The sequence below is a fragment of the Amblyomma mixtum genome, chromosome 7 (assembly GCF_055824585.1).
Source record: "Amblyomma mixtum isolate Tamu chromosome 7, ASM5582458v1, whole genome shotgun sequence".
Lineage (NCBI taxonomy): Eukaryota > Metazoa > Arthropoda > Arachnida > Ixodida > Ixodidae > Amblyomma > Amblyomma mixtum.
Genome location: NC_143018.1, coordinates 45,944,609 through 45,968,504, shown reverse-complemented (window position 1 = coordinate 45,968,504; position 23,896 = coordinate 45,944,609). Strand labels below are relative to the sequence as shown.

General features: G+C 48.8%; 2 protein-coding genes across 3 annotated transcripts in view; one reads left to right on the top strand and one right to left on the bottom strand.

Annotated features, from left to right (window-relative positions):
• The window catches only part of LOC149335888 (sodium-dependent proline transporter-like), a 40,003-nt gene that overhangs the window by 3,661 nt on the left and 12,446 nt on the right, over nucleotides 1-23,896 (bottom strand). For both annotated transcript variants that reach the window (XM_089552433.1, XM_089552434.1), the window contains 13 exons: nucleotides 18,831-18,929; nucleotides 13,044-13,227; nucleotides 11,998-12,129; nucleotides 10,952-11,127; nucleotides 9,904-10,082; nucleotides 9,503-9,635; nucleotides 8,542-8,676; nucleotides 8,076-8,179; nucleotides 7,463-7,587; nucleotides 6,409-6,521; nucleotides 5,362-5,490; nucleotides 4,065-4,164; nucleotides 866-966 (listed from right to left, as the gene is read on the bottom strand). In XM_089552433.1, coding sequence (XP_089408559.1) covers nucleotides 866-966; nucleotides 4,065-4,164; nucleotides 5,362-5,490; nucleotides 6,409-6,521; nucleotides 7,463-7,587; nucleotides 8,076-8,179; nucleotides 8,542-8,676; nucleotides 9,503-9,635; nucleotides 9,904-10,082; nucleotides 10,952-11,127; nucleotides 11,998-12,129; nucleotides 13,044-13,227; nucleotides 18,831-18,929 — 1,710 coding nt within the window. The remainder of the gene's footprint in view (nucleotides 1-865; nucleotides 967-4,064; nucleotides 4,165-5,361; nucleotides 5,491-6,408; nucleotides 6,522-7,462; nucleotides 7,588-8,075; nucleotides 8,180-8,541; nucleotides 8,677-9,502; nucleotides 9,636-9,903; nucleotides 10,083-10,951; nucleotides 11,128-11,997; nucleotides 12,130-13,043; nucleotides 13,228-18,830; nucleotides 18,930-23,896) is intronic.
• LOC149335889 (neprilysin-2-like) lies at nucleotides 14,298-18,271 on the top strand. The gene is made up of 4 exons (XM_089552435.1): nucleotides 14,298-14,431; nucleotides 15,130-15,463; nucleotides 15,898-17,354; nucleotides 17,792-18,271. Exons 1-4 carry the CDS (start codon nucleotides 14,298-14,300, stop codon nucleotides 18,237-18,239), a joined length of 2,373 nt encoding a protein of 790 aa, XP_089408561.1. The 3' UTR covers nucleotides 18,240-18,271.

Below are 23,896 nucleotides of genomic sequence, written 5' to 3'. Positions count from 1 at the left end.
TGTGTCCCACCGTATAAGCGGGCAGTACCTGTTCTTGAGCATTTGTTACCCCTCTGCCATTGTGCTATGCTCAACGCGAGCAATTATTTAAAGACAGTGCTTGAACATGTGCTCAACAAGCGAGGAAAAGGGGCGCCTATGCTGACACTCCGAAACAGTACCGATGGTTACGTATCGTGATACCACAAAAAATTAGAGATCGCCGCAGCGACCCACATTGGGAGAAAGCGAAATCATTGACGCCTCCTCGGCACTCGTCGCCTCTATAATTTTCTTTTTGTTTGTTAATTTAACTAGTGAATTAGCGCAATTATATTGTGCTTTAATTGAAGATTGATTTATTTGCTCTGATTATACCTTCTTTCATCTCAATCAACCATTTTGGTTTTCAAATCTGGCGCCATGGTTGCTTTCCCGTCCACTTGCTATATCTATGTCAAGCTTATTCAACCGTCCAATGATTTTTGCTGGTAATTAATTAACTACTTAATCTATGTCAATGAAACTTTTTTGTCCGATTATTTATCACTCATCAAATACATTTCAAATCATTTCAAACTTTATTTTCACTCCTTTGCCTATTTTGGCTCTATTTTGCCGTCCACGGCTGTTTTCCTGTCCACTCACTATATCGACGTCCGCGCTATTTCGAGACATTTTTGTCACTAATTAATTAACTTATCATTCTATGGACACAATTTTTCTTGCGCATCATTCTCACACCGTCCTCTATCGATCACAACCATTCGTTTCATGCTACCTCTTCTGAGAATGTGACAACTGCTGCGGACACGTTTTTCGGACACGTTTTGGTGATACGACCCCACCTACATAGCCTAGGAATGCTTCCGCATCAAAAACTTACCCCGAGGATGCAAGGCGAGAATACCAGCCAGCTGACCTTCCAGTACCAGCCGATGTCGTGTCCCAACATCAGTTTCAGGTCGGCGCAGAAACGGCGGACTCCTGCGGAAACGAATTCAGGCAGCGATCAGGCGTGTGAACCGCGGACAACGTGAAAGTAAAACATTCGCAAATTCTAAACAAGGAAATTTGATGAAGGCGCATAGTTTACTTGAGCTGTCGATAATACAAAGATTTAGCAGAATGCAGACGTACTAGTGCGGGCTGACATGCACCGCACCAGCCGCTGCGCCTACTGAGCATGCGCAAAGTCAAGTGGGGCACGCGCAAGTACAAATGCCCATGCGCAGTAAGTACCTGGTCAGTCCGGTGCAGTTATCCGGCATGTTAAGCCTCCTTATTCGTCACCCCAAGGGAAATTGGCCAATGGCCGATGGTTGGTAACTCGCCGGCCTCGAGTTGGTAGCCAATGTGCTCGGCCTACTTAGCTCGGGCCAGCGTCGGGCAACGGCTGGCCAACTGCTCCGCCGGCCTATGATTGGCAAAAGGCTAACAACCGGCCACTGGCAAACGTCCGGCCGCCGACGCGTAGGCACGCGAACACAGGCCGACGTCGGGCCACCGCTGGCCACCAACCACTTTGGGCAAATGACAATTGTGACTAATTAGGGCATAGCCGCTGAAAACACTTATACATGTCTTGATCGTAAGTGTAACAGCCGGCAGGAAATTTTCAAATATAAAAAAGTATGACCTGCATGGCACGTGCATGTCATGCAGTCGTGGTGCCTGAAAATCTAGTCTCATTTCGTTTACATAATGTTCGTAGCAAAAATTGCTGAGTGGGCCATTAAGTTTTTTCTAATAGAAGGTATTTGCAACGTAGACCGCTCATTTGCATTTCTCGTTTGTGTCCTCACAGAATCACAACTGTATGAAATAATATTGCTTTGCGTCCGAAAGTGACTGGCTATAAAAGCATGGTCTTAGATTTGGAGTATACTTGTATAAGGTAGTGAAACTTCTTCGTTTTGTGGATTTTGGTGTTGCGTATGCTCAGCATGTTTATGTTTCTATAACTTGATTTTCGTGTCGCATCTGCTCGTCTTTACGCATTGGCAGTCATGACAGCATGATAATATTGTTATTTCAGATTTCGCCATTAAGTGTGTCGGCTTTGGAACAAGTGACTATCTCCGTTGTGATAAGCTGCAGACATTTCTTTTTCATGTCTAAATTACAGAAAGCGCGAATTAGTCTCTGCGAAACTTTTCGTGTAATTTTTTTACAGCTGCCATTCTAGTGTATGTACTCCCTAGCACAAAAGGCAATTTATCGTCGGGCAATCGTAGGGCTGGGCGTGGCCCGACGTCGGCAGGCGATCGGCTCGTGCACGGCCAATGTCAATCCCCAACCACGGCCCGAGCTGGTTTGCCGAGCTCGGGCCATGGACTGCCTGGTTGGCTGCCGGCGATGGGCTATCGACGGGCCATGCAATTTTTTGTCAGCCCAGTCAAGCGCTGGCGATAACCACATGAATGGGGAATGTCTGGAAATGTCTGCTAGGATGGTTGTCCCCAAGCATTTCTCGCATGCCAACGACCGTGGTTACACATAGGCAGTGCTTTCCCTTTCCCTTATTCTTTCGCTGTTTGTTCGTGAACTAGACAAAACTGTCGCTTTATTTAGGAGTGACGCGGATTTTCTCCATCGGAAGCAAACTTTCGACACGAGTGACTAAGTTGCTGTGCCTTGCAAGCGAATTTCTTGCTTTGTTTAGTGGAAAGGAGTATTTATTTTGCCTCTGCCATTTCTACTCTCTCTCTCTCTTCTATCCCTTTTTTTACAAGTACTGAACTGTTTTCGTCCCTGCTTTCCTTTTTTTCATCACTTCATTACGGCCTGGACATAGATATACATATCTTCGAAGGTTTAAATTGCTTAGGAGAGTTTCAAATTGGGCTAGTTGGTGGTTGTTATTCTCGTGCATTGTTGCGCTTACGAAGGAACTTGGACACAATCAGGGACGACACAGAACAGATTGCTTGACGCACGCACGACCCCCGCGCGTTGCAGTTTATTCTTCTTTCGCTTACGTACATCGGAAAGAAACAATGCGTGCGTGACGATGCCGGCTATTCAGTTCTGAAACCGTGCCTTCGAACGCGTTTTTCCTTTCTCGTGACGATCGTAGAGGATCAGGTTAAAGGCGTCCTGGCTTATATCGAGTAGCTGCGGGCCAAAAACTCACGCCCGCGGGCGCTTTCTGCGTATACGTGTTGTGTAAGAAGATCAACCTTCACCGAAGAGCTCATTCGCATTCGTAGTACGCTAAAAGCGCCGGTGACCATACGTACGAACACCGGGATGCAGCCATTTCAGGTTACATTGTTTCTGAGAAGCGGTCGTTCCTGCTTGTATCGGGCGCTTTTAAAACCGCGTCCTTAGCGTAGGTGAATCACAGGCTTTCAAAAGGGACTCGGATACAAGTTTCTAAGGAAGACGCGTCGTTAAGCTTTCGCTTGCCCCTCAAGCATTATTACATTGAGATCCGAAAAACCTCATTTCCTCGTTAGAATGGTTTGTCAAGCAGCAGGCGAATTTTTCACCGTCATTTCTTCCTCTAGATGCTCGTCACGGCCATTGAAGCTCCACGAGTTTTTCTCTAATACGACAGGAACATTACCTCCACTTTCCGCTTCTATAATACTTTTAAACCCGTAGCGGACTTGGACAAGCTAGGCTCGTCATAAGCAGACTCATTTTTGACTTATGACGAGTCCAGCTTTGCGTGTGCTTTCTGGCAATCTGTCCGGTTTCAGGAAAGCAGGGTTCGTTCAAAGCATTTTTGGTTTGCGATAGATGGCAGCACAGGTACTAAATGACCATTTTGGTACCATTTTTGGAAAAGAAGTAGAAAAGTGTCCGTTAGGCGGTTCAGTAGACGGAAAAAACCTTGTGAAATCGATTCCGTTGAACGGACATGACCTCTCGAGCATATAATGTAGAGAGATAAGTAACAGCCCTCAGCGCAGCGAAATAAATTTAAAACATTCGCGCACACACCTACTGTAAGAAATGCGAAGCCTGAGCAATGCTGTACTCTTTTGTGCCCTTGCCATAGTTTTCACTGTTTACATGTTATGGCTGCAAGTACGACGCGAAACATTCAAGCATGTTTTAAGTATATTTTGACGTACCGTAGAACCACATGAGGCCGACGATTTCGCAAATGGCGATGAAGAGAACGGCTCCACCACCGGCGTAGGTGTCCATCAAGTTCAGAACGTACTGACCACCCTGAAAATTGAAAATCAAAAACGCAAATGTTTAATAACATGACGAAAATGTGAAAAAAACTTATTTTGATGCAACATACACAATTCTGAGCGATACTTAAGTCATGCATGCGTTTCAGCAGGGGACATTAAATATGAGGCACCACCGTGCGCAAAATTCAAGCACGTATAGGGCAACAGAATATGCGACAACAGAGCAGCTCAGGAAATATATATATGCCTGTCATTATAGTGAACAGGTGTATTGGGCAGCGTAGCAGGGAGCGGCAGAAAGTTAGGTGGGCGGATGAGATTAAGAAGTTTGCGGGGATACGGTGGCCGCAACTGGTAAAGGCAGGGTTAATTGGAGAGACATGGGAGAGGCCTTTGCCCCGCAGTGGGCGCAGTCAGGCTGATGATGATGAAGATGATGATGCATTGGGCACCAGCTGCAATCGTGTCGTCCCAGTCGCTCCGTTACGACACAACGACATGTATCCCCCTCCTCAGAGTGTGCTTTCTGCACACTACGTGAAAAGTGGAGTGTGCGCATCGCCTACATACCACCATCAAATTTGACCTGAGGAATCGCTCGCAGGTGAGGATTTCGGGTCGCGCTTCTTTCGCCCCAAATAGCCATCTTCTAAACGGAGGCTAGTTCGACGCGAGAACGAGTAATGCTAGTCGAAAGTCGCAAGAGAAAAACCCTAAAGGGTGTGTTCAGTGACGTGCACGGTTATTAAGAAAGCGGAAGTCGGTTACCGAGTTCTTATTGAAAGAAGCAAAGAAACAATTAAACAAAAAATGCCTTGCTGTTCTGTCTTACTTTTTTTCCGTAACTGGTACGATCCCACCAAAACTTTGTGATCGCTCATTCGCTGGACATAGTTCCTCACTCAGTAATTATGACACGGTACTATTGTGTGACAAGAACTTTGGCAGAAGGATGCTTGTGTGGGCTAGTCGGTACATTTGGCAGGAAAAGGTACAGCGCAGAATAGACAGGACTGTGTCTGTCCGCTTCTTTAGTCCTGTCTATTTTGCGCCGTACCTTTTCCTGCGAACCATTGGCAGGCTGGTAAAACTTGCTCAGAATATCAACGTGTAGCCAGGCACCTGTATCGTCAGCTCGCATAACAGTGTGTTACTGACAAATGAGACTGGCCGATGTGTCAGTGAACACAGATGAGAAAAAAAAAAGGCATGAAAGCGCACCCACCTGCGTAACGCATGGCAGTCCGACCAGGAAGCAGATCACGCAGATGCCGAAGGTAAGTGGAACCTTGTACCGCCTGGACCTGGGGAACTCGTCGTAGAAGGCGGTCAGGAAGGTCTCCAACAGAGCGAACTGCATGACGGAGAGAAAAGAAGGGACGGCGTTTGTTGAAATGCAAGGAAAGTCAAGTCTGCCAGAGATACTCGCTGAATGCTGTAGTGGGAACTTGAGCGCTATACTGAGTTCACAATGCTACAGGCTATACTGAGATGGCTACAGGAGCGTGTACAGTGCTCTATAGCGAAACTATGAAGCATATACCCGCGCATTTCATAACAAAAATGTATACACTGAGCATTATACAGGAAGTTTCGCCCACTTTTAGAACGTGCAACACTGAAGACAGTGCCACGTGTGCACAAAGATTTATTTTGTAACCTGCTTAATAGCCCAGGGCACGGTGTGGCCTATAGTTGCTTTAGCACGTAGAAATCCGTGAACCCAACTTATACCTTTAGCAGGTTTTTTTCTAATCCTTTAGATGGTCTAAAATAGTAATCTGGAACGACTTCACATTTTGTCTTCATGAGCAGCGTAAGGCCCTTGAAAGCAAATCGCCTTTGTTGTAACCGTGAGCGCCGCTGTGAATTATTCGTATTGACCTATGCTGTTGTCACGATTTTTTTTTGTTTTTCCAGCCAGTTGTTCCAGCATTGCAGTCAGCAAAACCAGAGCCCTCTGGCATAACTATGCTGACATACTCGCAGATCACCTCTTCACCGTACTATTGGAGACGAAATTCCCCAGGACACGTGAGCGGCAATCAACGCCTATAGCTTTGCTGTCAGCCGGTGGTTGCCAACCACACTTGCGGAGGTGAAAATTATTCTGCAGTATGTACTAGTGAAATCATCAGAACATTGGCACATTTTGTATCTATACGCCAAGATCTGCTGTTGCGTGTCCTGGAGACTTTTATCCCCAGTAGTACATGTGTGCCAGCAGAAAGACACAAGAAGGGCATTATTAATTTTCAGTGACGTCACTCACCTCACTGTCCAATCCCAGGAGGAAAAGCATGAAGAAGAAGAGGAAGGACCAGAGCTGGGGGACCACGAGTCTGGACAGGGCCTCCGGATACGCCACGAACGCCAGGCCTTGGCCTATGAGAAACGCATCGGTCAGGAAGGCGCACTGCATGCTGACAAATCAAATCTCACAGAGAGACCTACCCACCTTACTTCTGACACTACGAAACCGTTCTCCATGAGGTACAGAGGTAAAGCCGGCCAAATCTTTAGCTGGCGTGCGCGACGGCCGCTTTTTCTGCGCTCGTGCTCTTTGTGAAGAAGCAAACCTGGGGAAAGCTCAATATTAAGCAGGGGTTTAGTGAGCCTCTGCTTAATATTGATATCTCACCAAGTTTGCTCCGTCATAAGCTGCAGGAGCACGGAAAACGCGACCGTCGCGCACGCCGGCTAAAGATTTGGCCGGCGGTACCGTTCAGTGGCACCCATACTGCTCCTTCGGAGCGGAAGCTTGTCTTTTTTGAGCGTGAAAGTGTTGCGCTTTTTCACTGAGCTGTAGTATTGACATCAAAAAAAGTTTTTTCTTGCCTCTCTTTGGCAGCTGTATATGAACTTATAATTATATTCACCAGAGTAAAGTGTCCAGTGAAGCGTCTGCGGTATGCAGAGTCAGACGGTACTCGCTAAACACTACTTTTCTTTATTTGTCTTTGTAGAACCGCGAGTCCTGGGCTGCCGTCGAAATCCCTATACACGTGTTCAACAAGAATGTAGAATCATTCAGCTTTCGTTATTCTGCGCTGTCTGCGCGCGCATATACCTACCTCACGCGCCCTTGCTGCTTATATGTCGTCGCCTAAATGCTGCATATCCTGCAGACCACCTTTTTTCATGGTCATCCACTTAAACAGTAAACCCTTCTGTGAGGCGATTTTTTGTAAGAGGGCTGTTTGGCTTAAGCTGTCTTGGAAGCTGCCATCGTGGCACATCGCACTTCAGTCTCAAGCAACTGAATCTCAGGCACCCATTGCCATGACTTGATCGCGCCTCGCGAAGAAGGTTGTTTTCAGACGTACCGGCCTTGGCGACGTCCTTGATGTCGATTCCCAGCTCAGTGGACATGTTGCCGAGTACGGAGAAGATGACTATGCCTCCGATGATGCTGGTGATGAAGTCCATCGTGCTCACGAAGAGGGCATCTCTGTAAGGGGAGTCAAAGAAACGGGAAAACACTTATTTCGACGCACCAAAGAAACCAACCCCGGCGAAACGAAGCTCTTCAATAGAATCCACTATCGCTTGGCCTTGGGCAGGAATTGTGCTACGCGGAGGACCCATATCCGATTGTCTGTTGGTGCAACAAAGTGAACAGAAAGGAAAGAGACCATAATTGACTCTTCTGCCGATAAATTTTGTAATGTACGTACTTCACTATAATGCGAAAAAAAGTTTTGTGTGGATTTTACGGGGGAAAAATGGTGCCTGAAAGAAACTTGTTTGCAGAATTAATGACGAGTCCATCATTCAGGGATAGTTATTATGACCATATCTTTAGTAAAACCGCTCTTTATTGCCTGAAAAATGTTCCTATACTATTAAAACTCCAGTAAGACTATTTGAGGGCGCTGTGCTTGTGAGCAGAGTTCACCTCGGGTCACAAGACAATGTTTATCGTTAAGAAATACTAACCTGTGCACCGGGTTGCTGAACTTGTTATACGATCCGAACATGATGATTCCTCCCCAGGAGATTCCGAGAGAGTAGAAGAGCTGCTCAGCAGCCTTGCGCCAGATCTAAAAATGTAGAGAAAAATATAAATAAACAAAAGACCGCAGGCTCGTATCGCGCAAGACCCAACTAGAAAACGACCGTTGCTAGAGCCGAAAGGCGGTTGTTGCAAAACATTTCTCGTGACGCTTTCGAATTTCCCGCATAAATATGTGAGAAAAGGATGGCAGGCGTACCTAGCGGTATGGACGCTGCTGCCGCTAATGCAGCTGATTTCCTGAAGATGCGCATATAACATATCTTCCGCACAAATTATTCCGAAGATCCTCGCGCTGCTTCACACCGTTTGTCATGCTTATATCGTCTACTAAACTACGCAGTAAAAACCGCAAGTAGCGTTGGTTCTCGAAGCATAAAATGCACTCACGTCGATTTCGAGGAGCCTGTGCCATTCAGGAATGATGAAGTATTTGATGCCCTCCACGGCTCCGGGAAGAGTGACGCCTTTCACAAGCAGGATGATCAACACTAGGTAGGGGAACGTAGCCGTGAAGTAGACAACCTGTAAAAAAAATGACTAAGGTTAAGTGCCTGCAGTTCGCAACCTGCGAGCACAACTACACTCTAAACACTCTTGTATATGAGCAAAAAAAAAAATGGCTGTGGTTTAGCTCTGGTTAAATCTGGAGTTACGCGATAGCTACAGCTGGCCGAGTGGAACTCGCTCAGTCGAATTGCAAAGTCAGTTTTTCGCCGCTGCGCTCCGGCAAAGCTCCGCTGGTCGTTCCTTCTTTATCTTCGTTCCTATTCACTCTCCCCTCCCCTCTCTATCTTCACTCCTTCCCCCCCCCCCCCCCCCCCCCGGTTTCGCCGGCACGCCGCGCCGCCGGCACCTGCTCCGCACCACGTGACCAGCCACGGCGCCGCCACGCTGAAGGCTCAAAATGCTAGAGCAATGTAGGCGCGCGGCGCGCACGCCAGCTGCGGGCTATGACGTCACTCCGCGCATGCGCACAGCTGGCCAAGCAGTGGTGCCACGGCTCAGCGCGCAGTCACGCTGACCTCGCGAAGCGGCTGCCGTAGTGTAGCTGTCGCTACAAAATGGAGTAAGATGTCCTCTAGGACACTCCCTTCTGAAAAGGGTGTGCGCTAGAGGACTTTTTACTCCCTTTTTATTTTTTTTATTTCTTTCTGTTTAGAGTGCGCCTCAACCTCATAACTCCAACGGTCACGTCGGTGAAATCACGTCCGCGACGGGACACGTATAGAATGAGGTCGCACAACGCCGTGGCTGTGGTGCCACCGTATCCTTAGCGTGCAGAGCGTTTGGATATTTGCGCAGAATTTACGGCTTAACAGCGCATGCCGTGAACAAGTTCCTGCCGTACCTTGCCGGTGGACTTGACCCCCTTCATGAGACAAAGGAAGACGACGACCCAGCTGGCCAGCAGGCACAGGCTCAGATCCCAACGGATGGCGCCCAAGTCGTCGATGCCACTGGTGATGTTCAGGACGTAGCGCCTGCAAGGAAACGGGGAGGTGTGGGGGCTGTTAATAGGCTGCAGACGTGAGCCGTTGCCACGGGCCTTTTTATCTTCATACTTGCTTCAATAATAAAAGGTAACGGGCTCAAATCCGTAAGTTACAAATATACACTTTGTAACCGTACCTAGAAAGTTTCTATCAAAGCAGACTTCGATAAACTCGGGAAAAATAAACTGTCAAATATTTCCTGGTAGCGTTAAGGGAACACGATTGTTTTTACGAATTCCGACCTTGTCGTACTTACTCCCAAAACTGCTGGCTGGCTGTTTGCGTGGCATTGGTGCAATTGTCGAACCTCGAGGTGAAAACGTCCGTTGGAACAACGGCGCTCACGTTGTTGGCCACAATGAGAACTCCATTGGTCACGTTGGTGATGTTCATGTACTCTCGCACCAGGTTCCCTTCGACAGACACGCAGCGTTCCTGTGGACACGCGACAAAGAGAACAAAAGTTCGAATCAGTTTCGATGACATGGGAGTCAAGAAATACGCCTAAAAAGCATTTTAAAGAGACAGCTGCTGTTTCGCTCTCGCACTTCAGGAATTTTCGTGCAAGAACAATACCTTTCTGTATTCATTTTTTCCACTCGCAGTACGTGGGTGGAACAAACGACCCACGAATTACTAAACAGAGCGCACCAGAAATGCTCACTCAGCTTCTAGAAGCAGCACTTTTCTGACCAAACACCCAGTAAACAGACAACTACGTTATTACTGTATTGACAGTTTGTTTTCAGTGTTTCCTGTTGCTTTCTTGCATGCATCCAAGCCCCTGATCGTATTATTCTGTACTCGGCATTTTACGTATGTAGTTTGGAATGCTAAAGGGGTAACTCTCGCTGGTAGTAAAGACCCGAGGAGTCGATTGTGCTGACTTTGTGTCTTATATGTATACTTTCTTGATTCAGTCTGTACTAACTTCTGTACCCACTCCTTTTACAATCCCTTGTGGGATTGAGAGTATCTTGAAATAAATAAATAAATAAACAAATAAATAAATAAATCGGCAGTTTACATGAGTGCGCCTCACGAGTCCTTGTAAAACAAAGCTCTCGCTGACAACTCGCTTAATACGAACTTCAGGTTTATTCGAATTGACGCTTTGCTTCCGCCGACACCAAGTGTGCTAAAAAGGCTTCACTTATTTCGAACTCCGCATCAGACGAACAAATTTTAGTTGCCCTTCGGGTTCACATTGTCTAGAGTCAAATGAATATTATATCGTGTGTGCTTTATTCAACGAGAGGCTGGAAAAGACGCGAAATACACAAAGCGAACGTAGCGTTCCTTACCACGTTGCTGGTGCGCACGTAGCAGGTTTCTGGGTCGGCCCCCCACCACTCGAAGCAGTCTTCCCACGGCAGCACGGACCTAAAGCTCTGCGCCATGTAGAACACCGTGTAGGCCAGGATCACGTTGTAGTAGACGGCCACGATCAGCGACACGACCACCATGGCTGCCCCCACACCTGGAGTGACGAGGAAGGAACAGAAAAGGATGAAGGAAAAAAAAATACAGTTAAACCAGGACTATCAGCAGGTACAGTTCTTTCCAATACTATGTCAATTAAGTGTAATCATTAAGAAGCCGGAAGTAATTAACAACTTCGCCAATTTAATGACAAACAAGCATGATATATCAAAGCATACCACGGGAGGAGACTATTAAGCTATAAAAATTCCGACTCCATTCCCATTATGGGTTGGCAATGCGATAGCATAAGCAGCTGTTGATGCCTTCAGCGGAAGTGACGTCATTTCTGATCTGGTGAAGTCGCTTCCTTCTAGCCGGGTGAATTTTATGACCGACGACGCATTTCAGCCCCACGGGACTTCTGATGGTTTAACGGGATAACATAGTAATGATTAATAACACCAAGAGAACTCTTCATTTGCGAAGCATCTTGAACAACGTCCGCTTGCTTCAACTGTCATACTGCTTTGTTCATAAAGGCCTGCCGGCGCGGAAATCTTAAGAAGCATGCAAACGGAGAACTGACGTCTGGCAAAATTTTAGCTACTGGGGAAGCGCTTGCTTTCGAACACCATGCATGCTCTGACACAACAAAGCACAGCAAAGTAACAACACAGCAAAGTAAAAAAGCCTAGCTGTAACAGCCCACTGAAACGTATTGGTTTAGGGTTAAAGGATGGGAGAAAAAATCTGCTGGAGTTCAACACTAGCGTTCTTCGACCAAGCGAAAAGAATTAAAGTGCATGCTTCTACGGGTGAACACGCATGACCTAATTATTTGTCAGTCATCCGTCCTTATATTCAAGGGCTTATTTATTTCTGAAAGCCTTGCTCTACGTCTGGATTCCTAGAGACAATTCCTCACCTTTGGCAACTGGCAGACACCTCCACACAGACATCGGACCGAGGCTGGTAAACTGGCCGACTGCAACCTCCATGAAGTACATAGGCTTTCCCACAAGCATCATAAGGATAATGTACGGCAGGAGGAAAGCACCTGAGGAAAAAAAGTGCGGAAAGCATAACAACATGTTAGTTTGTGCTCACTGGGATGTTGGAAAACAGCCATATCATATGCAACCATCTCTTTAAACCGATTCTGAATTACACATGTCTGTAGCTCAAGCCTTCCGGTGATTAAAACTGGCTAGAAACGTTGTGTTCTACTTACCAAAGTTATTGGAAACAGCGCTATTAGCGAATAAACCGTCCGGGCAGTTACTGCCTCTTTTCGACACAAAATTACGTTAATTCAAGTGAAGCAGCAACATAAGGTTCTGGATACTAGAAAAGATTACGAGAACTGGGTTTCGCAGAATGTGCTATCGCTGCCCCTGGAAAGTGAAGTATGCGAGAATATATGGTTAGAAAACACCAACTCGCGGCAAATTTCTTTTCGGGGCATTCCGTAGATTGCGACCGACTATTGATATCATATGCAATAAAAGCCTACCACGATCAACTGAATTAGCGAGAGAATATAGCGCAGAGTAGGACAGGACACAAGAAGACACGAACAACACGAGCGCTACACAAGAACACACGAACAACACGAACACTTGTGCCCTGTCCTACTCTGCGCTATATTCTCTCACTATGATCATGCACCAACAAGCCCAAAAAGCAACGCTTTTGAACTGAATTAGGTTCTCAGTGGGACGGAAATCCCTGCCGTTGACACCAAAATACTCGAGTCATACATACGCAAAGTCTTCATTGTACCCAATTTTCAGCACCCCCACACCCCTCACTCCGTCCCTTCGTAACCACTCGCGTGTAGATCCAAGAACAATGCCTTTTTTTTTCATAAATTCAGCAATAGAGATGGCAAGCTGGTTTTTCGCTTTTAAAAAAAAGCGAAATTTCGTTGACCGCCAAGCTCGGGTATAGTGCCGGTGTTCGACCACGTACCTCCGCCGTTCTGGTAGGCCAGGAAGGGGAACCTCCAGATGTTACCAATGCCCACGGACAGTCCGATGCAGGACAGGATGAACTCGGCCTTGCTTCCCCACTGGCCACGCTCAATGGGCTCTTCGGAATCCGCACGGTCGACGACAGGCCTCAGCTCTATCGGCTGTTGGTGGGCGGCACCGTTCTGGAAGGAGCCATCAATAAGAACAACAGTTCATTCCACCCCAAAGGTTTGGTTGCGAAACCAACGCAGCCAAGATGTGTGGCGGAAATCGCAGCAGCTACACTTTGCGACTGGCATGCACTATATTCGGCGTTTATTACATTGTTTTCTTCCAAGGACACCTTAAAGTCCTAGACGTAATGAGGAAAGGCTGAGGAGGAGTGACGCCCTTAAATGACTGATTTCCCCCCGTGGAATCAACACCGCTTCCTCGTCAGTTTACTGTGGCATGTATAGGACAGTGCAGCCCTCTCCCGTATTTCCTTTCCCAAGAAAAAAAATATATATACGTAGTTTCGGCTGCACGAGTACCCATGGTGTCTTCACTGCAGCCGCGGAAAAGCAAACGTTCATTTTTTTTTTGTGCAAGCAAAAAGTTGACATTGAATCCAGAAGAAGGGCCCACTAAACGAGAGCAACGTTTTCTGTGCCATTATCTGCCCGGTTTTTGTGTGTCTGACGTTAAGCTTTCCCCTGGCCTGGTGCATGGTTTCTTTGGGGCGAATCGCTTGAGGAATTTGTCGTTGACCCCACCTTGACTAGACGAAAACGCGTTGTGCCATGCCGCTCTACGGCCACAGATGCCCTTGTGCCATAAAAATTTATCGTCATCATCATCGTCGTTCATTCCGAATGCGCTGTCGTTTTTCGCCGAAATCTATCACCTCCACCGTGAGATGGTTGAGAAAGGCTACTCTCCTAACCTCTAACCTCCTTATGCATTCCATATCCCATGTCCGTTTCGTTTATGGCTACGGTCATTACTTTTCTCGTAATGCCTTTCCTCGTGTCCGTATATCAGGCAAGAAATGCATCAAGTAGATCTCAGTCGCAGCAGTCCTCAATAAAACAAAAGACGCCTCAGACACCCGTAAGAACTGCTTCGTGATTTTCGGGACAGCTGCAACCGCCGGTACTGGCGGGCTGAAGACGACGAGAGAGCGCAGCAGCAGCAGGCGGCGCGCGGCGCGCCCTTCGCCTCAGAAGAAGATAGGCCGGCGGAGCAGCGGGCAGCACCCGAATTCGACTCCATGGCCGGCATCCGGTGCTCGCCGGGCCGTGCGGCGGCCATGGCCACCGTGGTCACCCTCGGCCTGGTCACGACCGTCGTCGTACACAAGCTCTCCAAGGCGAACCAGGAAGACCCTGTCCAATCCAGAGCATGGTACGCCCGATACGCGCACCGCTTCCCGGTCGTTCGGTCAAATATTGCGAGGCTGTATAAGACGCCGAGGCAGTGCAGAGCGACCGACCACTGCTAGGGTTCGGCAGCGCGTAGAGATGACAGTGGTAATGCACTGGAGTGTCGAACAAGAAAATGCTTTTCTCTTGTTTTCTTGTCGTCTCTAGAGCTTCGTCCGGTACGGGGTAGGGTATATAGCAGCCCGTGTTAGCCTGCTGCAGGTGATCAGCGGCTACAATTACCTAGAGTCACCCCAACAGCCACCAAACACTACGCGATATGCCTTCACAAACAAAGCGAAGCGTGCAATCAGACTATGCGCACTGATTCTGAAAAAGTGGTTTGGGGGACGCAGCTCCAGTCCCATTTTAGGCGCTGTGCATGCCTTGTCTTTGATAGCCCTCACGCACAACCCTTCACGCTAGTCAACTGTTCCATTCATAAGTGTCAAAAAGCAGTGCATATGTCGGCGCGGAGTCCCATGGCCCACCAGTTTGTCAATTAAGCTGCCCTCATTGTATTTTCTCGCTTTTCTTTGCTTGAAATGCACCCATCCGTCAGATGCTCATATTACGAGGAGAACCGTCCAACGAGACAGCTATCATGTCCTTGCGTAAGTGATGATGAATCACGGGTACTTCAGAGTACCGTGTCTCTCGTCTATATCGCACCGGGCGCAGGAATCGGACGTCGCCCAAACAGCCGAGGCTTCTAGAGATACGGGGAGTCACAAAGGGCCACGTCCAACAGCGTACCATCGCCGGACACGCTGCTGCTGCTGCTGCCGCCATCGCCGCCATGGCCGTGCCACCGCACATCAGGCGCGACTGGTACCCGCAGTCTCCGGACAAGGCCGGGCGCCGCCGCCGAGGCCACGCGAGCCTCGTGTGCAGCCGCGACGTGTGCGAGCGCCAGGACGCGTACGTGCACGCCCGGCTCGACCAGCTGCAGGAGCCGTGCGAGAACTTCTACGCCTTCGTGTGCTCGCGAAGCTGGGCCGTGCACAACGCCAAGGTAGTTCGTTTACCCGCTCCGGCGAACACCTTTTCACGCCTTTGAGTTAACGTACCGCCTTGATGCTGGACTGCGAATTACGGTAAACTGACTTTGCTGACACGTGACATTGTCGAAACGTTACCGTATTTACCGTTACCGTATTTCGATGACCTATGAAAACGGCCCCAAGGCGTCTTGTTTTGACTCCTGTGCAGGGCCACTGTATCATACAACAACTAAGTTATAACACTTCTTCCAGTGCCATTGCCTTGCTAGCCACACCACGCCCACCTAATGACATGGGATCAGCCGGGATCGATTATGAAACGATGAAAGGAATAATTGAACGCCATGTATAGTAGCCGATTTCTCAAATGGTCTTTGCTTTCGCGGACCACATTAATGGTTCAGAGTGAAACTTCATCCGCTTATTTTCGTGGTGTCCTGAGCAGCCGGATGACGCTCCCTACCGGTCACAGACAACGGCCAAGCTCATGTACGATCTTCCGAAGACGCTGAAGCAGTACTTTCAGCTGAAGCAGAAGACCTACTACGAGTTTCCTGGGAGCTTCATCAGCCAGGCGTTATTCTTCATACCGAACTGCACCTCCATCTATAGCCGCAATGGCCTGGGTTGGGACCCCTGGCAGGAGCTTCTTGGCAAGCTGGGTCTCCGTGGTTGGCCGTTTCCCAACGTATCGGCAGAGTGGAACGTCTCGGGCGTAGCGGGCTTCGTCGACGGCACGCTTGGAATCTTTCCTTTCACCGAAGTGAAAGTGATGAACGAGTACAACCAGGACCATACCGTGCAGCTTGATGTTCCCAAGACGATACTGCGACGTCACCAGTTGCGGTACACGAGCGACAACCTCTTCAACTACAGCCAGTCGGTGGCGAAGGCACTAAGCATCCTCAACGTGATGGAGAACGTCGACTTGCTCGCCGAGAACATTGTCATCCTCGAGATGCGACTGGAAGAAGCCTTGGAGATGAAGACGTTCGTACCGCCCTTGGCTCGCAAGAGGCCGCTGACGTCACTCCCCCAGAGCCAGAAATGGAGCTGGCGAGACTACGTCAACGTCATCTTCGGGTACCCGCGCAACGTTATAGACCACGTTGAAGTGCTTGCTCCTGAGTATCTGACTGATGTGGCGGACATCATGGACAACACCTCTTACACGACGCTGGCCAACTACATCGGCTACCGGACTATGGTGCACTTGTCACCTCTGCTTCCTGACGAGGCAGAGTTCCTCGTCTCACTGAGCCGCGACAAACTTGTCCTGGGTGTCGGAGACCGCTTCCAGGCCTGCGTTCACTTGCTAGAAGATCTGTTTCCTTTCGGGATGCGCATGTTCACCCTCATGACATTGGGTGGTGAAAACCCGCTGAGGTACTCGACGGCTCTGGACACCCAAGTGGAGCACATGTTCAACCACACCCAGAACCTCATGGCCAACTTGGTCCAGAACGCCTACTGGCTTAATCCAGTGGAAAGAGTCATCGCCAAGGAGAAGATCCTCAATGTCAACTTCGACTTCATGGGCAGCGCCGTACGAGACCTGAGTATCCCGGCACTCTACTACGACCCCAAAGCGCCACCGTTCAACGGCCTCAAGCTCTTGGAAAGCTTCTACGCCATACAGGCAAACACAAAGAGGACGTACTTTGACCCGTGGCATCGAACCATGGACCTCGACAACCGACACCACGTGAGCAGTCTACACCCGGCCATCGAGTACATATACGGAAAGAACCACCTGTTCATGCCTTATGCCGTGGTGGCGTTTCTGAGAGGAATGTCGCAAAGCGTGGAACCACTCTTTGTGCCGATCGTGGCGCAGTTCCTGATGAAGGGACTGTTCTTCGCCGTGGACGACCGGGGAGCTGCGGTAGACCACCGAAACAGGTAAGCCTGGTCTTTTGAAAGCGACATTGACGCTCTGCCATGGTAGCATCTGAACCCTTAACCGTAGTGCTCACGATGCCAATTACAAAAGAGCCTCGCGCTAAGCGAAACATTCTTTTGAAGTGGCACAACACTTAATCGGAACTCTACTGAAGGCGAAGGCTGGTCGACCGTGCGCGCCATTCCTACCAAGGTTATAACTGCTCGGGGCCCCCTGCCTAGCAAGCGGGTCTTAAACTCAAATATGCATTCTAATTTTTGTTTTTGAAAGAAGGTGATCACTCTTGTAACCATTTCCGTGGTTGCTGAGGTTACTTAAATAGCAACACCATTACCGTATTGGCTGCGAAAGATATAGAAATCAAGCTGCGATAACACCGTCTCCAAACGTACACAGTACACATGACTGACGTGGCACAACGATTGTCACTCTTCAGGCTCGTCGACTGGTGGAGCAAAGCGACCACCGAGAAGTACTCGCACATCCGGGACTGCTTCTTCAAGCAGTACAAGGAGGAGATGCAGCTCAAGCTGCCGGACGTGGACATGGTGAACGACCTGCAGGACAACATCGCCGACAACGCCGTCGTGCCCCCTCTGTACGACTACTACCTCAGCCTTCTGGGCATGGACAGCGTGACGGCGCGCAGGACGAGGGCGCCCTTCGGCGGCTTCACGCTGGAGCAGATCTTCTTCGTGTACTACGCCCTGAGCCAGTGCGACCACCGGAGCCTGGCGTACGCCAAGCGTCTCCTGGGCTTCGGCGAGACTTCGCCCGAGATCAAGGTCAACATCCCGCTCAGGAACTTCGCCAAGTTCTCGGAGGCCTTCGGCTGTCAGCCCGGCAATGAGATGAGCCCCCAGGACCGCTGCCTTGTGTGGTAGCTGCTGGTTTGGAAATAAACCGGTCCGCTGCCGCTGCCTTTTCTTTTTTTCTGTTAACTTTGGGTCCCGGAGAGCAGCGTTGATAGTATTGTACAAACTGTTTTCCCTTTGCATAGGCTGCAGGTCTTCTGTGTGTACCTGAGTCGGAAAACTGCACGTCGCTGGTGTACACAGCTCAGGGCGCGTATTCTGATGCAGATATGTTCGTGTTGAGGAGGAGGCAACAAATATACCCAAGATTTAAGAAAAACGACTTCTCAGAAATAAGAGGTGTCGAACACGAGTTCAATGGAATACGTCCTTTCATTAGACAAGCAGTTAGTATAATGCAATGGCATTAATATAGGCTCAAAAGCTCCGTGAGAAAAGCAATACATGAACGGTGAGAACAAAGGTGAGAATATAACATAATATACGCACTTTCAAGCTTAAAAGAAGCAAAAATATACAAATACCAAATAAAATTAGTTACAAGGATCTAGGTCTTGCAACGACCTGAGCCTTCCTTTCTCTGTTGCTCACGTTGTTAGCGTGGGTGAGCAGAATTTTGCCACTGAAGACTGCAATGCATGCAGTTAAGACATTACTTACCGCAACAGCGCCATTCGTGTGTCCGTTGGCGATTGCTTCAAGCTTCTTTTCATCATCTTGAAACCCTGGATTGATGAACGTCGGCACGTCCAGCTTCATCTGCACAGATAAAAAAAAAAAGCAGCTCTTTGAAGGCCATTCGTGCTACGAATATTTGAACATAGTAGTGAAGCCTAACAAATAGCGAGTTTCCCTTCCAACGTCAGTGTTATTTTCTGCGTTTGTCATTCTCCACGTGGTTCGAGTTGCGACCAGTGAGAGTTTGCGATTCTCTTTGTACGGCTGCGCCATCCGCAGCCATTCTAAGTACAGTGCCATGTCCTTCTTCATCGCAAAGAGATTATATGCCTTTAGCGGACGCTGCTATAGTGTTAGAAGGCTGTGTGGCGGTTAATGATGACAATCGGCCTCAAGGAAATGGCTGCCTGTTGTTCAGCCATGGCCAACACGTGGAGGTTTTGTGGTATAATTATGTTTGTTTGAAGCTAACCGTTAAGGCACTGGCACCTGTACGAGCTTGCGACACGCAAATGTACTTGTGCATGTAACGTACGCAGCGCATGCAACATACGCAGCAGCGCATGTAACGTACGCAGCAGCGCATGTAACGTACGCAGCAGCGCATGTAACGCACGCGTCCCTGGAAAACAAAAACATGTTAATTGCTGCAGAAAAGTTTTACTAATTTGCGTGGTAAACAAGTGCATGCGCCGAGCGAAGAATGTCAGATATCAGCTAGAATGAAAAAAAAAACAATGCATAATAAACTGGAGCAGACTTGCAACAGAAAAAAAAGCAGACCGTCTTTGTTAAAACATATTCAGGTTGAAATTACATTTAAAACAAATTCAAAAGAACAGCGAAGAAAGTGTCCTTGTGCACGGAGAACGTATGAACTAATATTTCTGTAAAAGACCAAACAAGAAGTCGAACATACACGCCAGTATTTAACATATCTTTCTTTCGCCGCTTCTGTTTTCTGGTTGAATTGATGCACTGAAGTACGAATTAAGCTGTTGTCAGGGAAAGTGAGACAGCACGATAACCGGGAAAGAAACATGTCGAAATCTGTCCCTGACACGCACAACCATGTCGTATTGCAACTGCGTGACGAACGCCGCCTTCTGCAAGGCAGAGGTTCAGAGGCGTGAACCGACCCAAACGACGCAGGCGGAAAATGCATGAGGGCGTGAAATAGGCACGCAAGGCGATAGCACGCGCCCGTGAACAACATCAAAGTGTAGAAAGCATAAAGGGGGTTGCGTGAGGGTTGCTGGTAAACTTCAAGGGTACTTCGAATGGATTTCGATGGGGCTTCAAGGTGTTCTCGCCTCCTTGAAGGAAGCTTCGGACGATTTCGGACTCGCGGAGCTGAAGCTCAGACCGATCTCCGATCTTCGGCGAGTGTTGCCCGATCAGAAGGGTAGCCCGATCCGCTACCCTTCTGAATTCCAACAAACGCTCGGACGTTTCTGCAAAATGTCGAATGGACTTCGGGAGCTTTTAGAATATTCTGCACGAACTCTAAAATTGCAAGGAAACTGCAGACTTGAAACGAATTTAAAGTTGTCCTTCAAACAAAGCGCTTGACGGAATTCACTAGTATTTCATGCAGACGTCGGACAGCCATAGTTACGCAAGATTTCAAGTAGTTGGTTTATGGTTTATGGGGTTTTAACGTTCCAAAGCGACTCAGACTATAAGAGACGCCGTAGTGAAGGGCTCTGGAAATTTCAACCACCTGGGGTTCTATACCGTGCACGGACATCGCAATGTACAGATTTCAGGTAGTGTAGGGAGGGGCGAGGGAGTACTAGGGGGGTGTTGGAGTGTTAGGGGGTGGGGGCTGTTGACGACGTGCTAGGGGAGTGTTGAAGAAGTGCTAGGTAGTGCTAGGCAGATTTCAGGTAGTGTAGAGAGGTGTGAGGGAGTACTAGGGGGGTGTTGGAGTGCTAAGGGGGGTGCTGACGAAGTGCTAGGGGAGTGCTGACGAAGTGCTAGGGGGGTGTTGACGAAGTGCTAGGGAGAATTAGGGAAGCGTTAAGGTGATGTTTAGGTGGTGTTAAGGCGGGCAAAGATCAGCATGCCGACACTTTACGAATTTGCGTGACTAGGCACACATGTAGCGTTCACAACGGTGCAAAGGCTCGCTCTGGCGGATAAAAAGGAAGGAAACGAAAAGATCACGCCGAGAGCAGGACAGCAGCATAGGAAAAGAACGTGTTCACGCAAGCGAACAATCATCACGGCTGACAACCATCCGAGCGCGCGACCGCACGTCACTAGAAGCGGCGCATTCAGCGCTTTTGCTGTTCGAGGTTTCAACGAACAATACGAATGGCGCACCCCGAGGAGGCACAGCGATCAACCGTGGCAGCAGAACTCTGCTTTTCTCAGATCGGCGGTGAATCTTAACGCGTGTGAGATTGATTTCGAAGCAGTCAGCGTTGAATTTCAAACGACTCGAGAAACTAGCGTTGCCGCGATTGACTGCAACCGCCGCTAAATCGTATGCCGAACGAGCGAGACTTTTACCAGTGAGCCAGAACGGACTAGCTCCCGCTGCGACTGCAGTTCGTGCGTTCTCGGCATGACTAATGGCCCTGCGCGGCACCGTCACTGCAGTCGGAGGGAAATAAAAGCGAGAAAAGTGGCGGAAAATGCAAGCGGAAGGAGACGGGGCGTGCTTGCGCAAGCGACCGTCTATGCTTTCCAGGTATACATGCGCAGGGTGGGGGGGTATAACAGGCACAAAGAGGACAGCTCTGCACACGTACGCGCGTATACTTGACTAGCGCAGGATATCTCCCTGCGGGCAGGATATCCGCGAATGAGAGCCATGAACGCCCTTCTTCGGTGCCACCGCCGAAGCCATTAGCTTCGCGCGTCCTTTGTTAGGCTTGTAAGAGGAGCCTTGTGGAGAGAGCTGTGTTTTTTCTCGCATGCGCACGCATCATTCCCGCGAGGATGACTGTGCAGTCTGAGCTCGAGCGTGCCCGGGAAACAGCCGACGACCTGTGAATGAGGCGAAGTGTTGGGACGCCAAGCTGTTTTTACGCGGGCCTCCCTTCGAGTGTAAACACGGCCGCAAATTATCCTGTCGTGCAAGCTTGGCCATTGTTCGTAATGTCGTGAGATTATAAGCAGTCGCAGTTGAAAAATACGACACAGCCGGTGCCAAAAATACAACAGAAAGTTTTGTCGTACTGCATCAAGTCACCCTAAGCAACGCAATCGAAGTATATATTGGCATTTACGCGTTTCAGCTCCATGCTCCTTGCCCTGTAGGAATGCTCCTTGCCCTGTAGACCGCGGACTCGTCCATAGCAGCAGAATTCAGAATGTCAGAGCAGCTGAGCCTACTGCAGAAGTCACATGTCCAAGGTGGTTATAGTGGTTCTAGATTATGTGACGGGGCATGCACTTTTGAAGGCCCACGCACGAGGTCGCAACGGCTTTGCTGTGATTTCTACTACGTCTACTCAATTTTTCTGGGATCTTGTGAAGTGCATATCGATTGATGGAGAGGCTCTAATCCTCAAACGTGCCCCATTGCAGCGAGCTTTGCAGTTTTTTTTTTTTTCATCGCATACATTCACGAAGTGCATTTCACTGAAAAAATATACCTAATGTAAAATGTATAGGAAAGAAGATCGAGTTCAGAATTTAAAGCTGCTTACATGCCACCTTTAAATTTGTATTTTGCGAATACACTACGTATTTGAAGAATTGATGAATGATCGAACTTTGCGCAAAGAACACTTTAACCGTGGTTCAGGCAGCTTCTATTCACTATTTCTTAAGGAAAACATTGAGTGATTTTACTAGCAGCCAGTCCAGACTTAGAGCGCGAGTGGCGAAATACTAACCCAGACCTTGTCCTAGCGGCAACCGGCGGCTTATCCCAAAACAACATCGTTGCTCGGCTGCGTCCCAAAGGAAATGGGAGTGACCCGAGATCAGAAAAAAATAAAGTGACTCGGAGGTCTAAAGAGCGGTTACAATGGCGATAGTGCCGGCCTATTGAGTGTGGCCATCGTTGCCCGGCAGTGGAAGCAAATTACAGAAAAGCGGCGGTGCGGCCAAGGCGCATTACAATGAGCCGCGGACGATCGACGACGCCCACCGACTGACCTTGCCTTGGGGCGACCATGCAGAGACGCCTGTCTGCAAGCGGCGGGTAGTGAAAGGCCTCTATGCAAATGCATTAGAGCGTTTCTCTCTCTGAGTCTATGCACGGCTGTTGCCACCCTCCAGCAGGACCAAGAACAAGTCGTTTTGTTGTTGCCATAGCGCCCCATCGGCGACGGAGACAGAACGGACTAAGCAGGTAATATGGCCGAACCGTGTATCTGCGCGGTGCAGAGCGCTACTGCGCCCTAACCTTTCTTTTTTTTTACAACGCAGCTGTTAACGTCACCTCTCCCGGGTTTGCGTCGTCGGTGTAACACCGCACCACGTTGGTTGGCCAGCATGCGGTGACGTCACCGCGGGGCGCCACGCTGAATGGTTCGAGAGCAATGACGTCACGAATGACAGCTTAGTGACGTCACGTGCACTCTACTAAGGGACAAGACAAATAGATGGTCTTCACGTGACGTCACGGGCGCCATCTTTGGGTACTGTGGCTAGCTTCCACAGTGTACGCGGGAACCGATTGGCGAAGGGTGTTAACAAAACGCCGAGGCTTTCGCTACGCTTTGTGGACCCATATATGGCGGCCGCAATGACATCGGTGAAAACTATGTGTAACATTGTATGGACAACAATAATTCTGTTCATCAGCGCAAATACGTCTTCCTGAATCTCGCGTTACGCAATGGTAACCTTACATGAGTTTATCTTATGTTTTTTGCACGTCGTCGTAGTTAAAGGGATAAATGCCAGCAGTGCTAGAACAGGGGCTAGTTAGTTTTGCATCTTGGTTATAAGCGCGCTACTACACAACACAAAAGACAGACGAAGAACACACGCAACGAACGAAGCGCTTCGTTCATTGCGTGTGTTCTTTGTCTGTCTTTTTTGTTGTGTATAGCAGCGCGTTATAACCCAGGATCAAAGAAATG

Excerpts from the sequence above, each read along its gene's own strand:
- LOC149335889 (XM_089552435.1), top strand. The coding sequence starts at position 14,298 with ATGGCCGGCATCCGGTGCTCGCCGGGCCGTGCGGCGGCCATGGCCACC. Across the intron at positions 15,464-15,897 it reads GGGCCGTGCACAACGCCAAG|CCGGATGACGCTCCCTACCG; the intron begins GTAGTTCGTTTA and ends TGTCCTGAGCAG. Across the intron at positions 17,355-17,791 it reads GCGGTAGACCACCGAAACAG|GCTCGTCGACTGGTGGAGCA; the intron begins GTAAGCCTGGTC and ends GTCACTCTTCAG.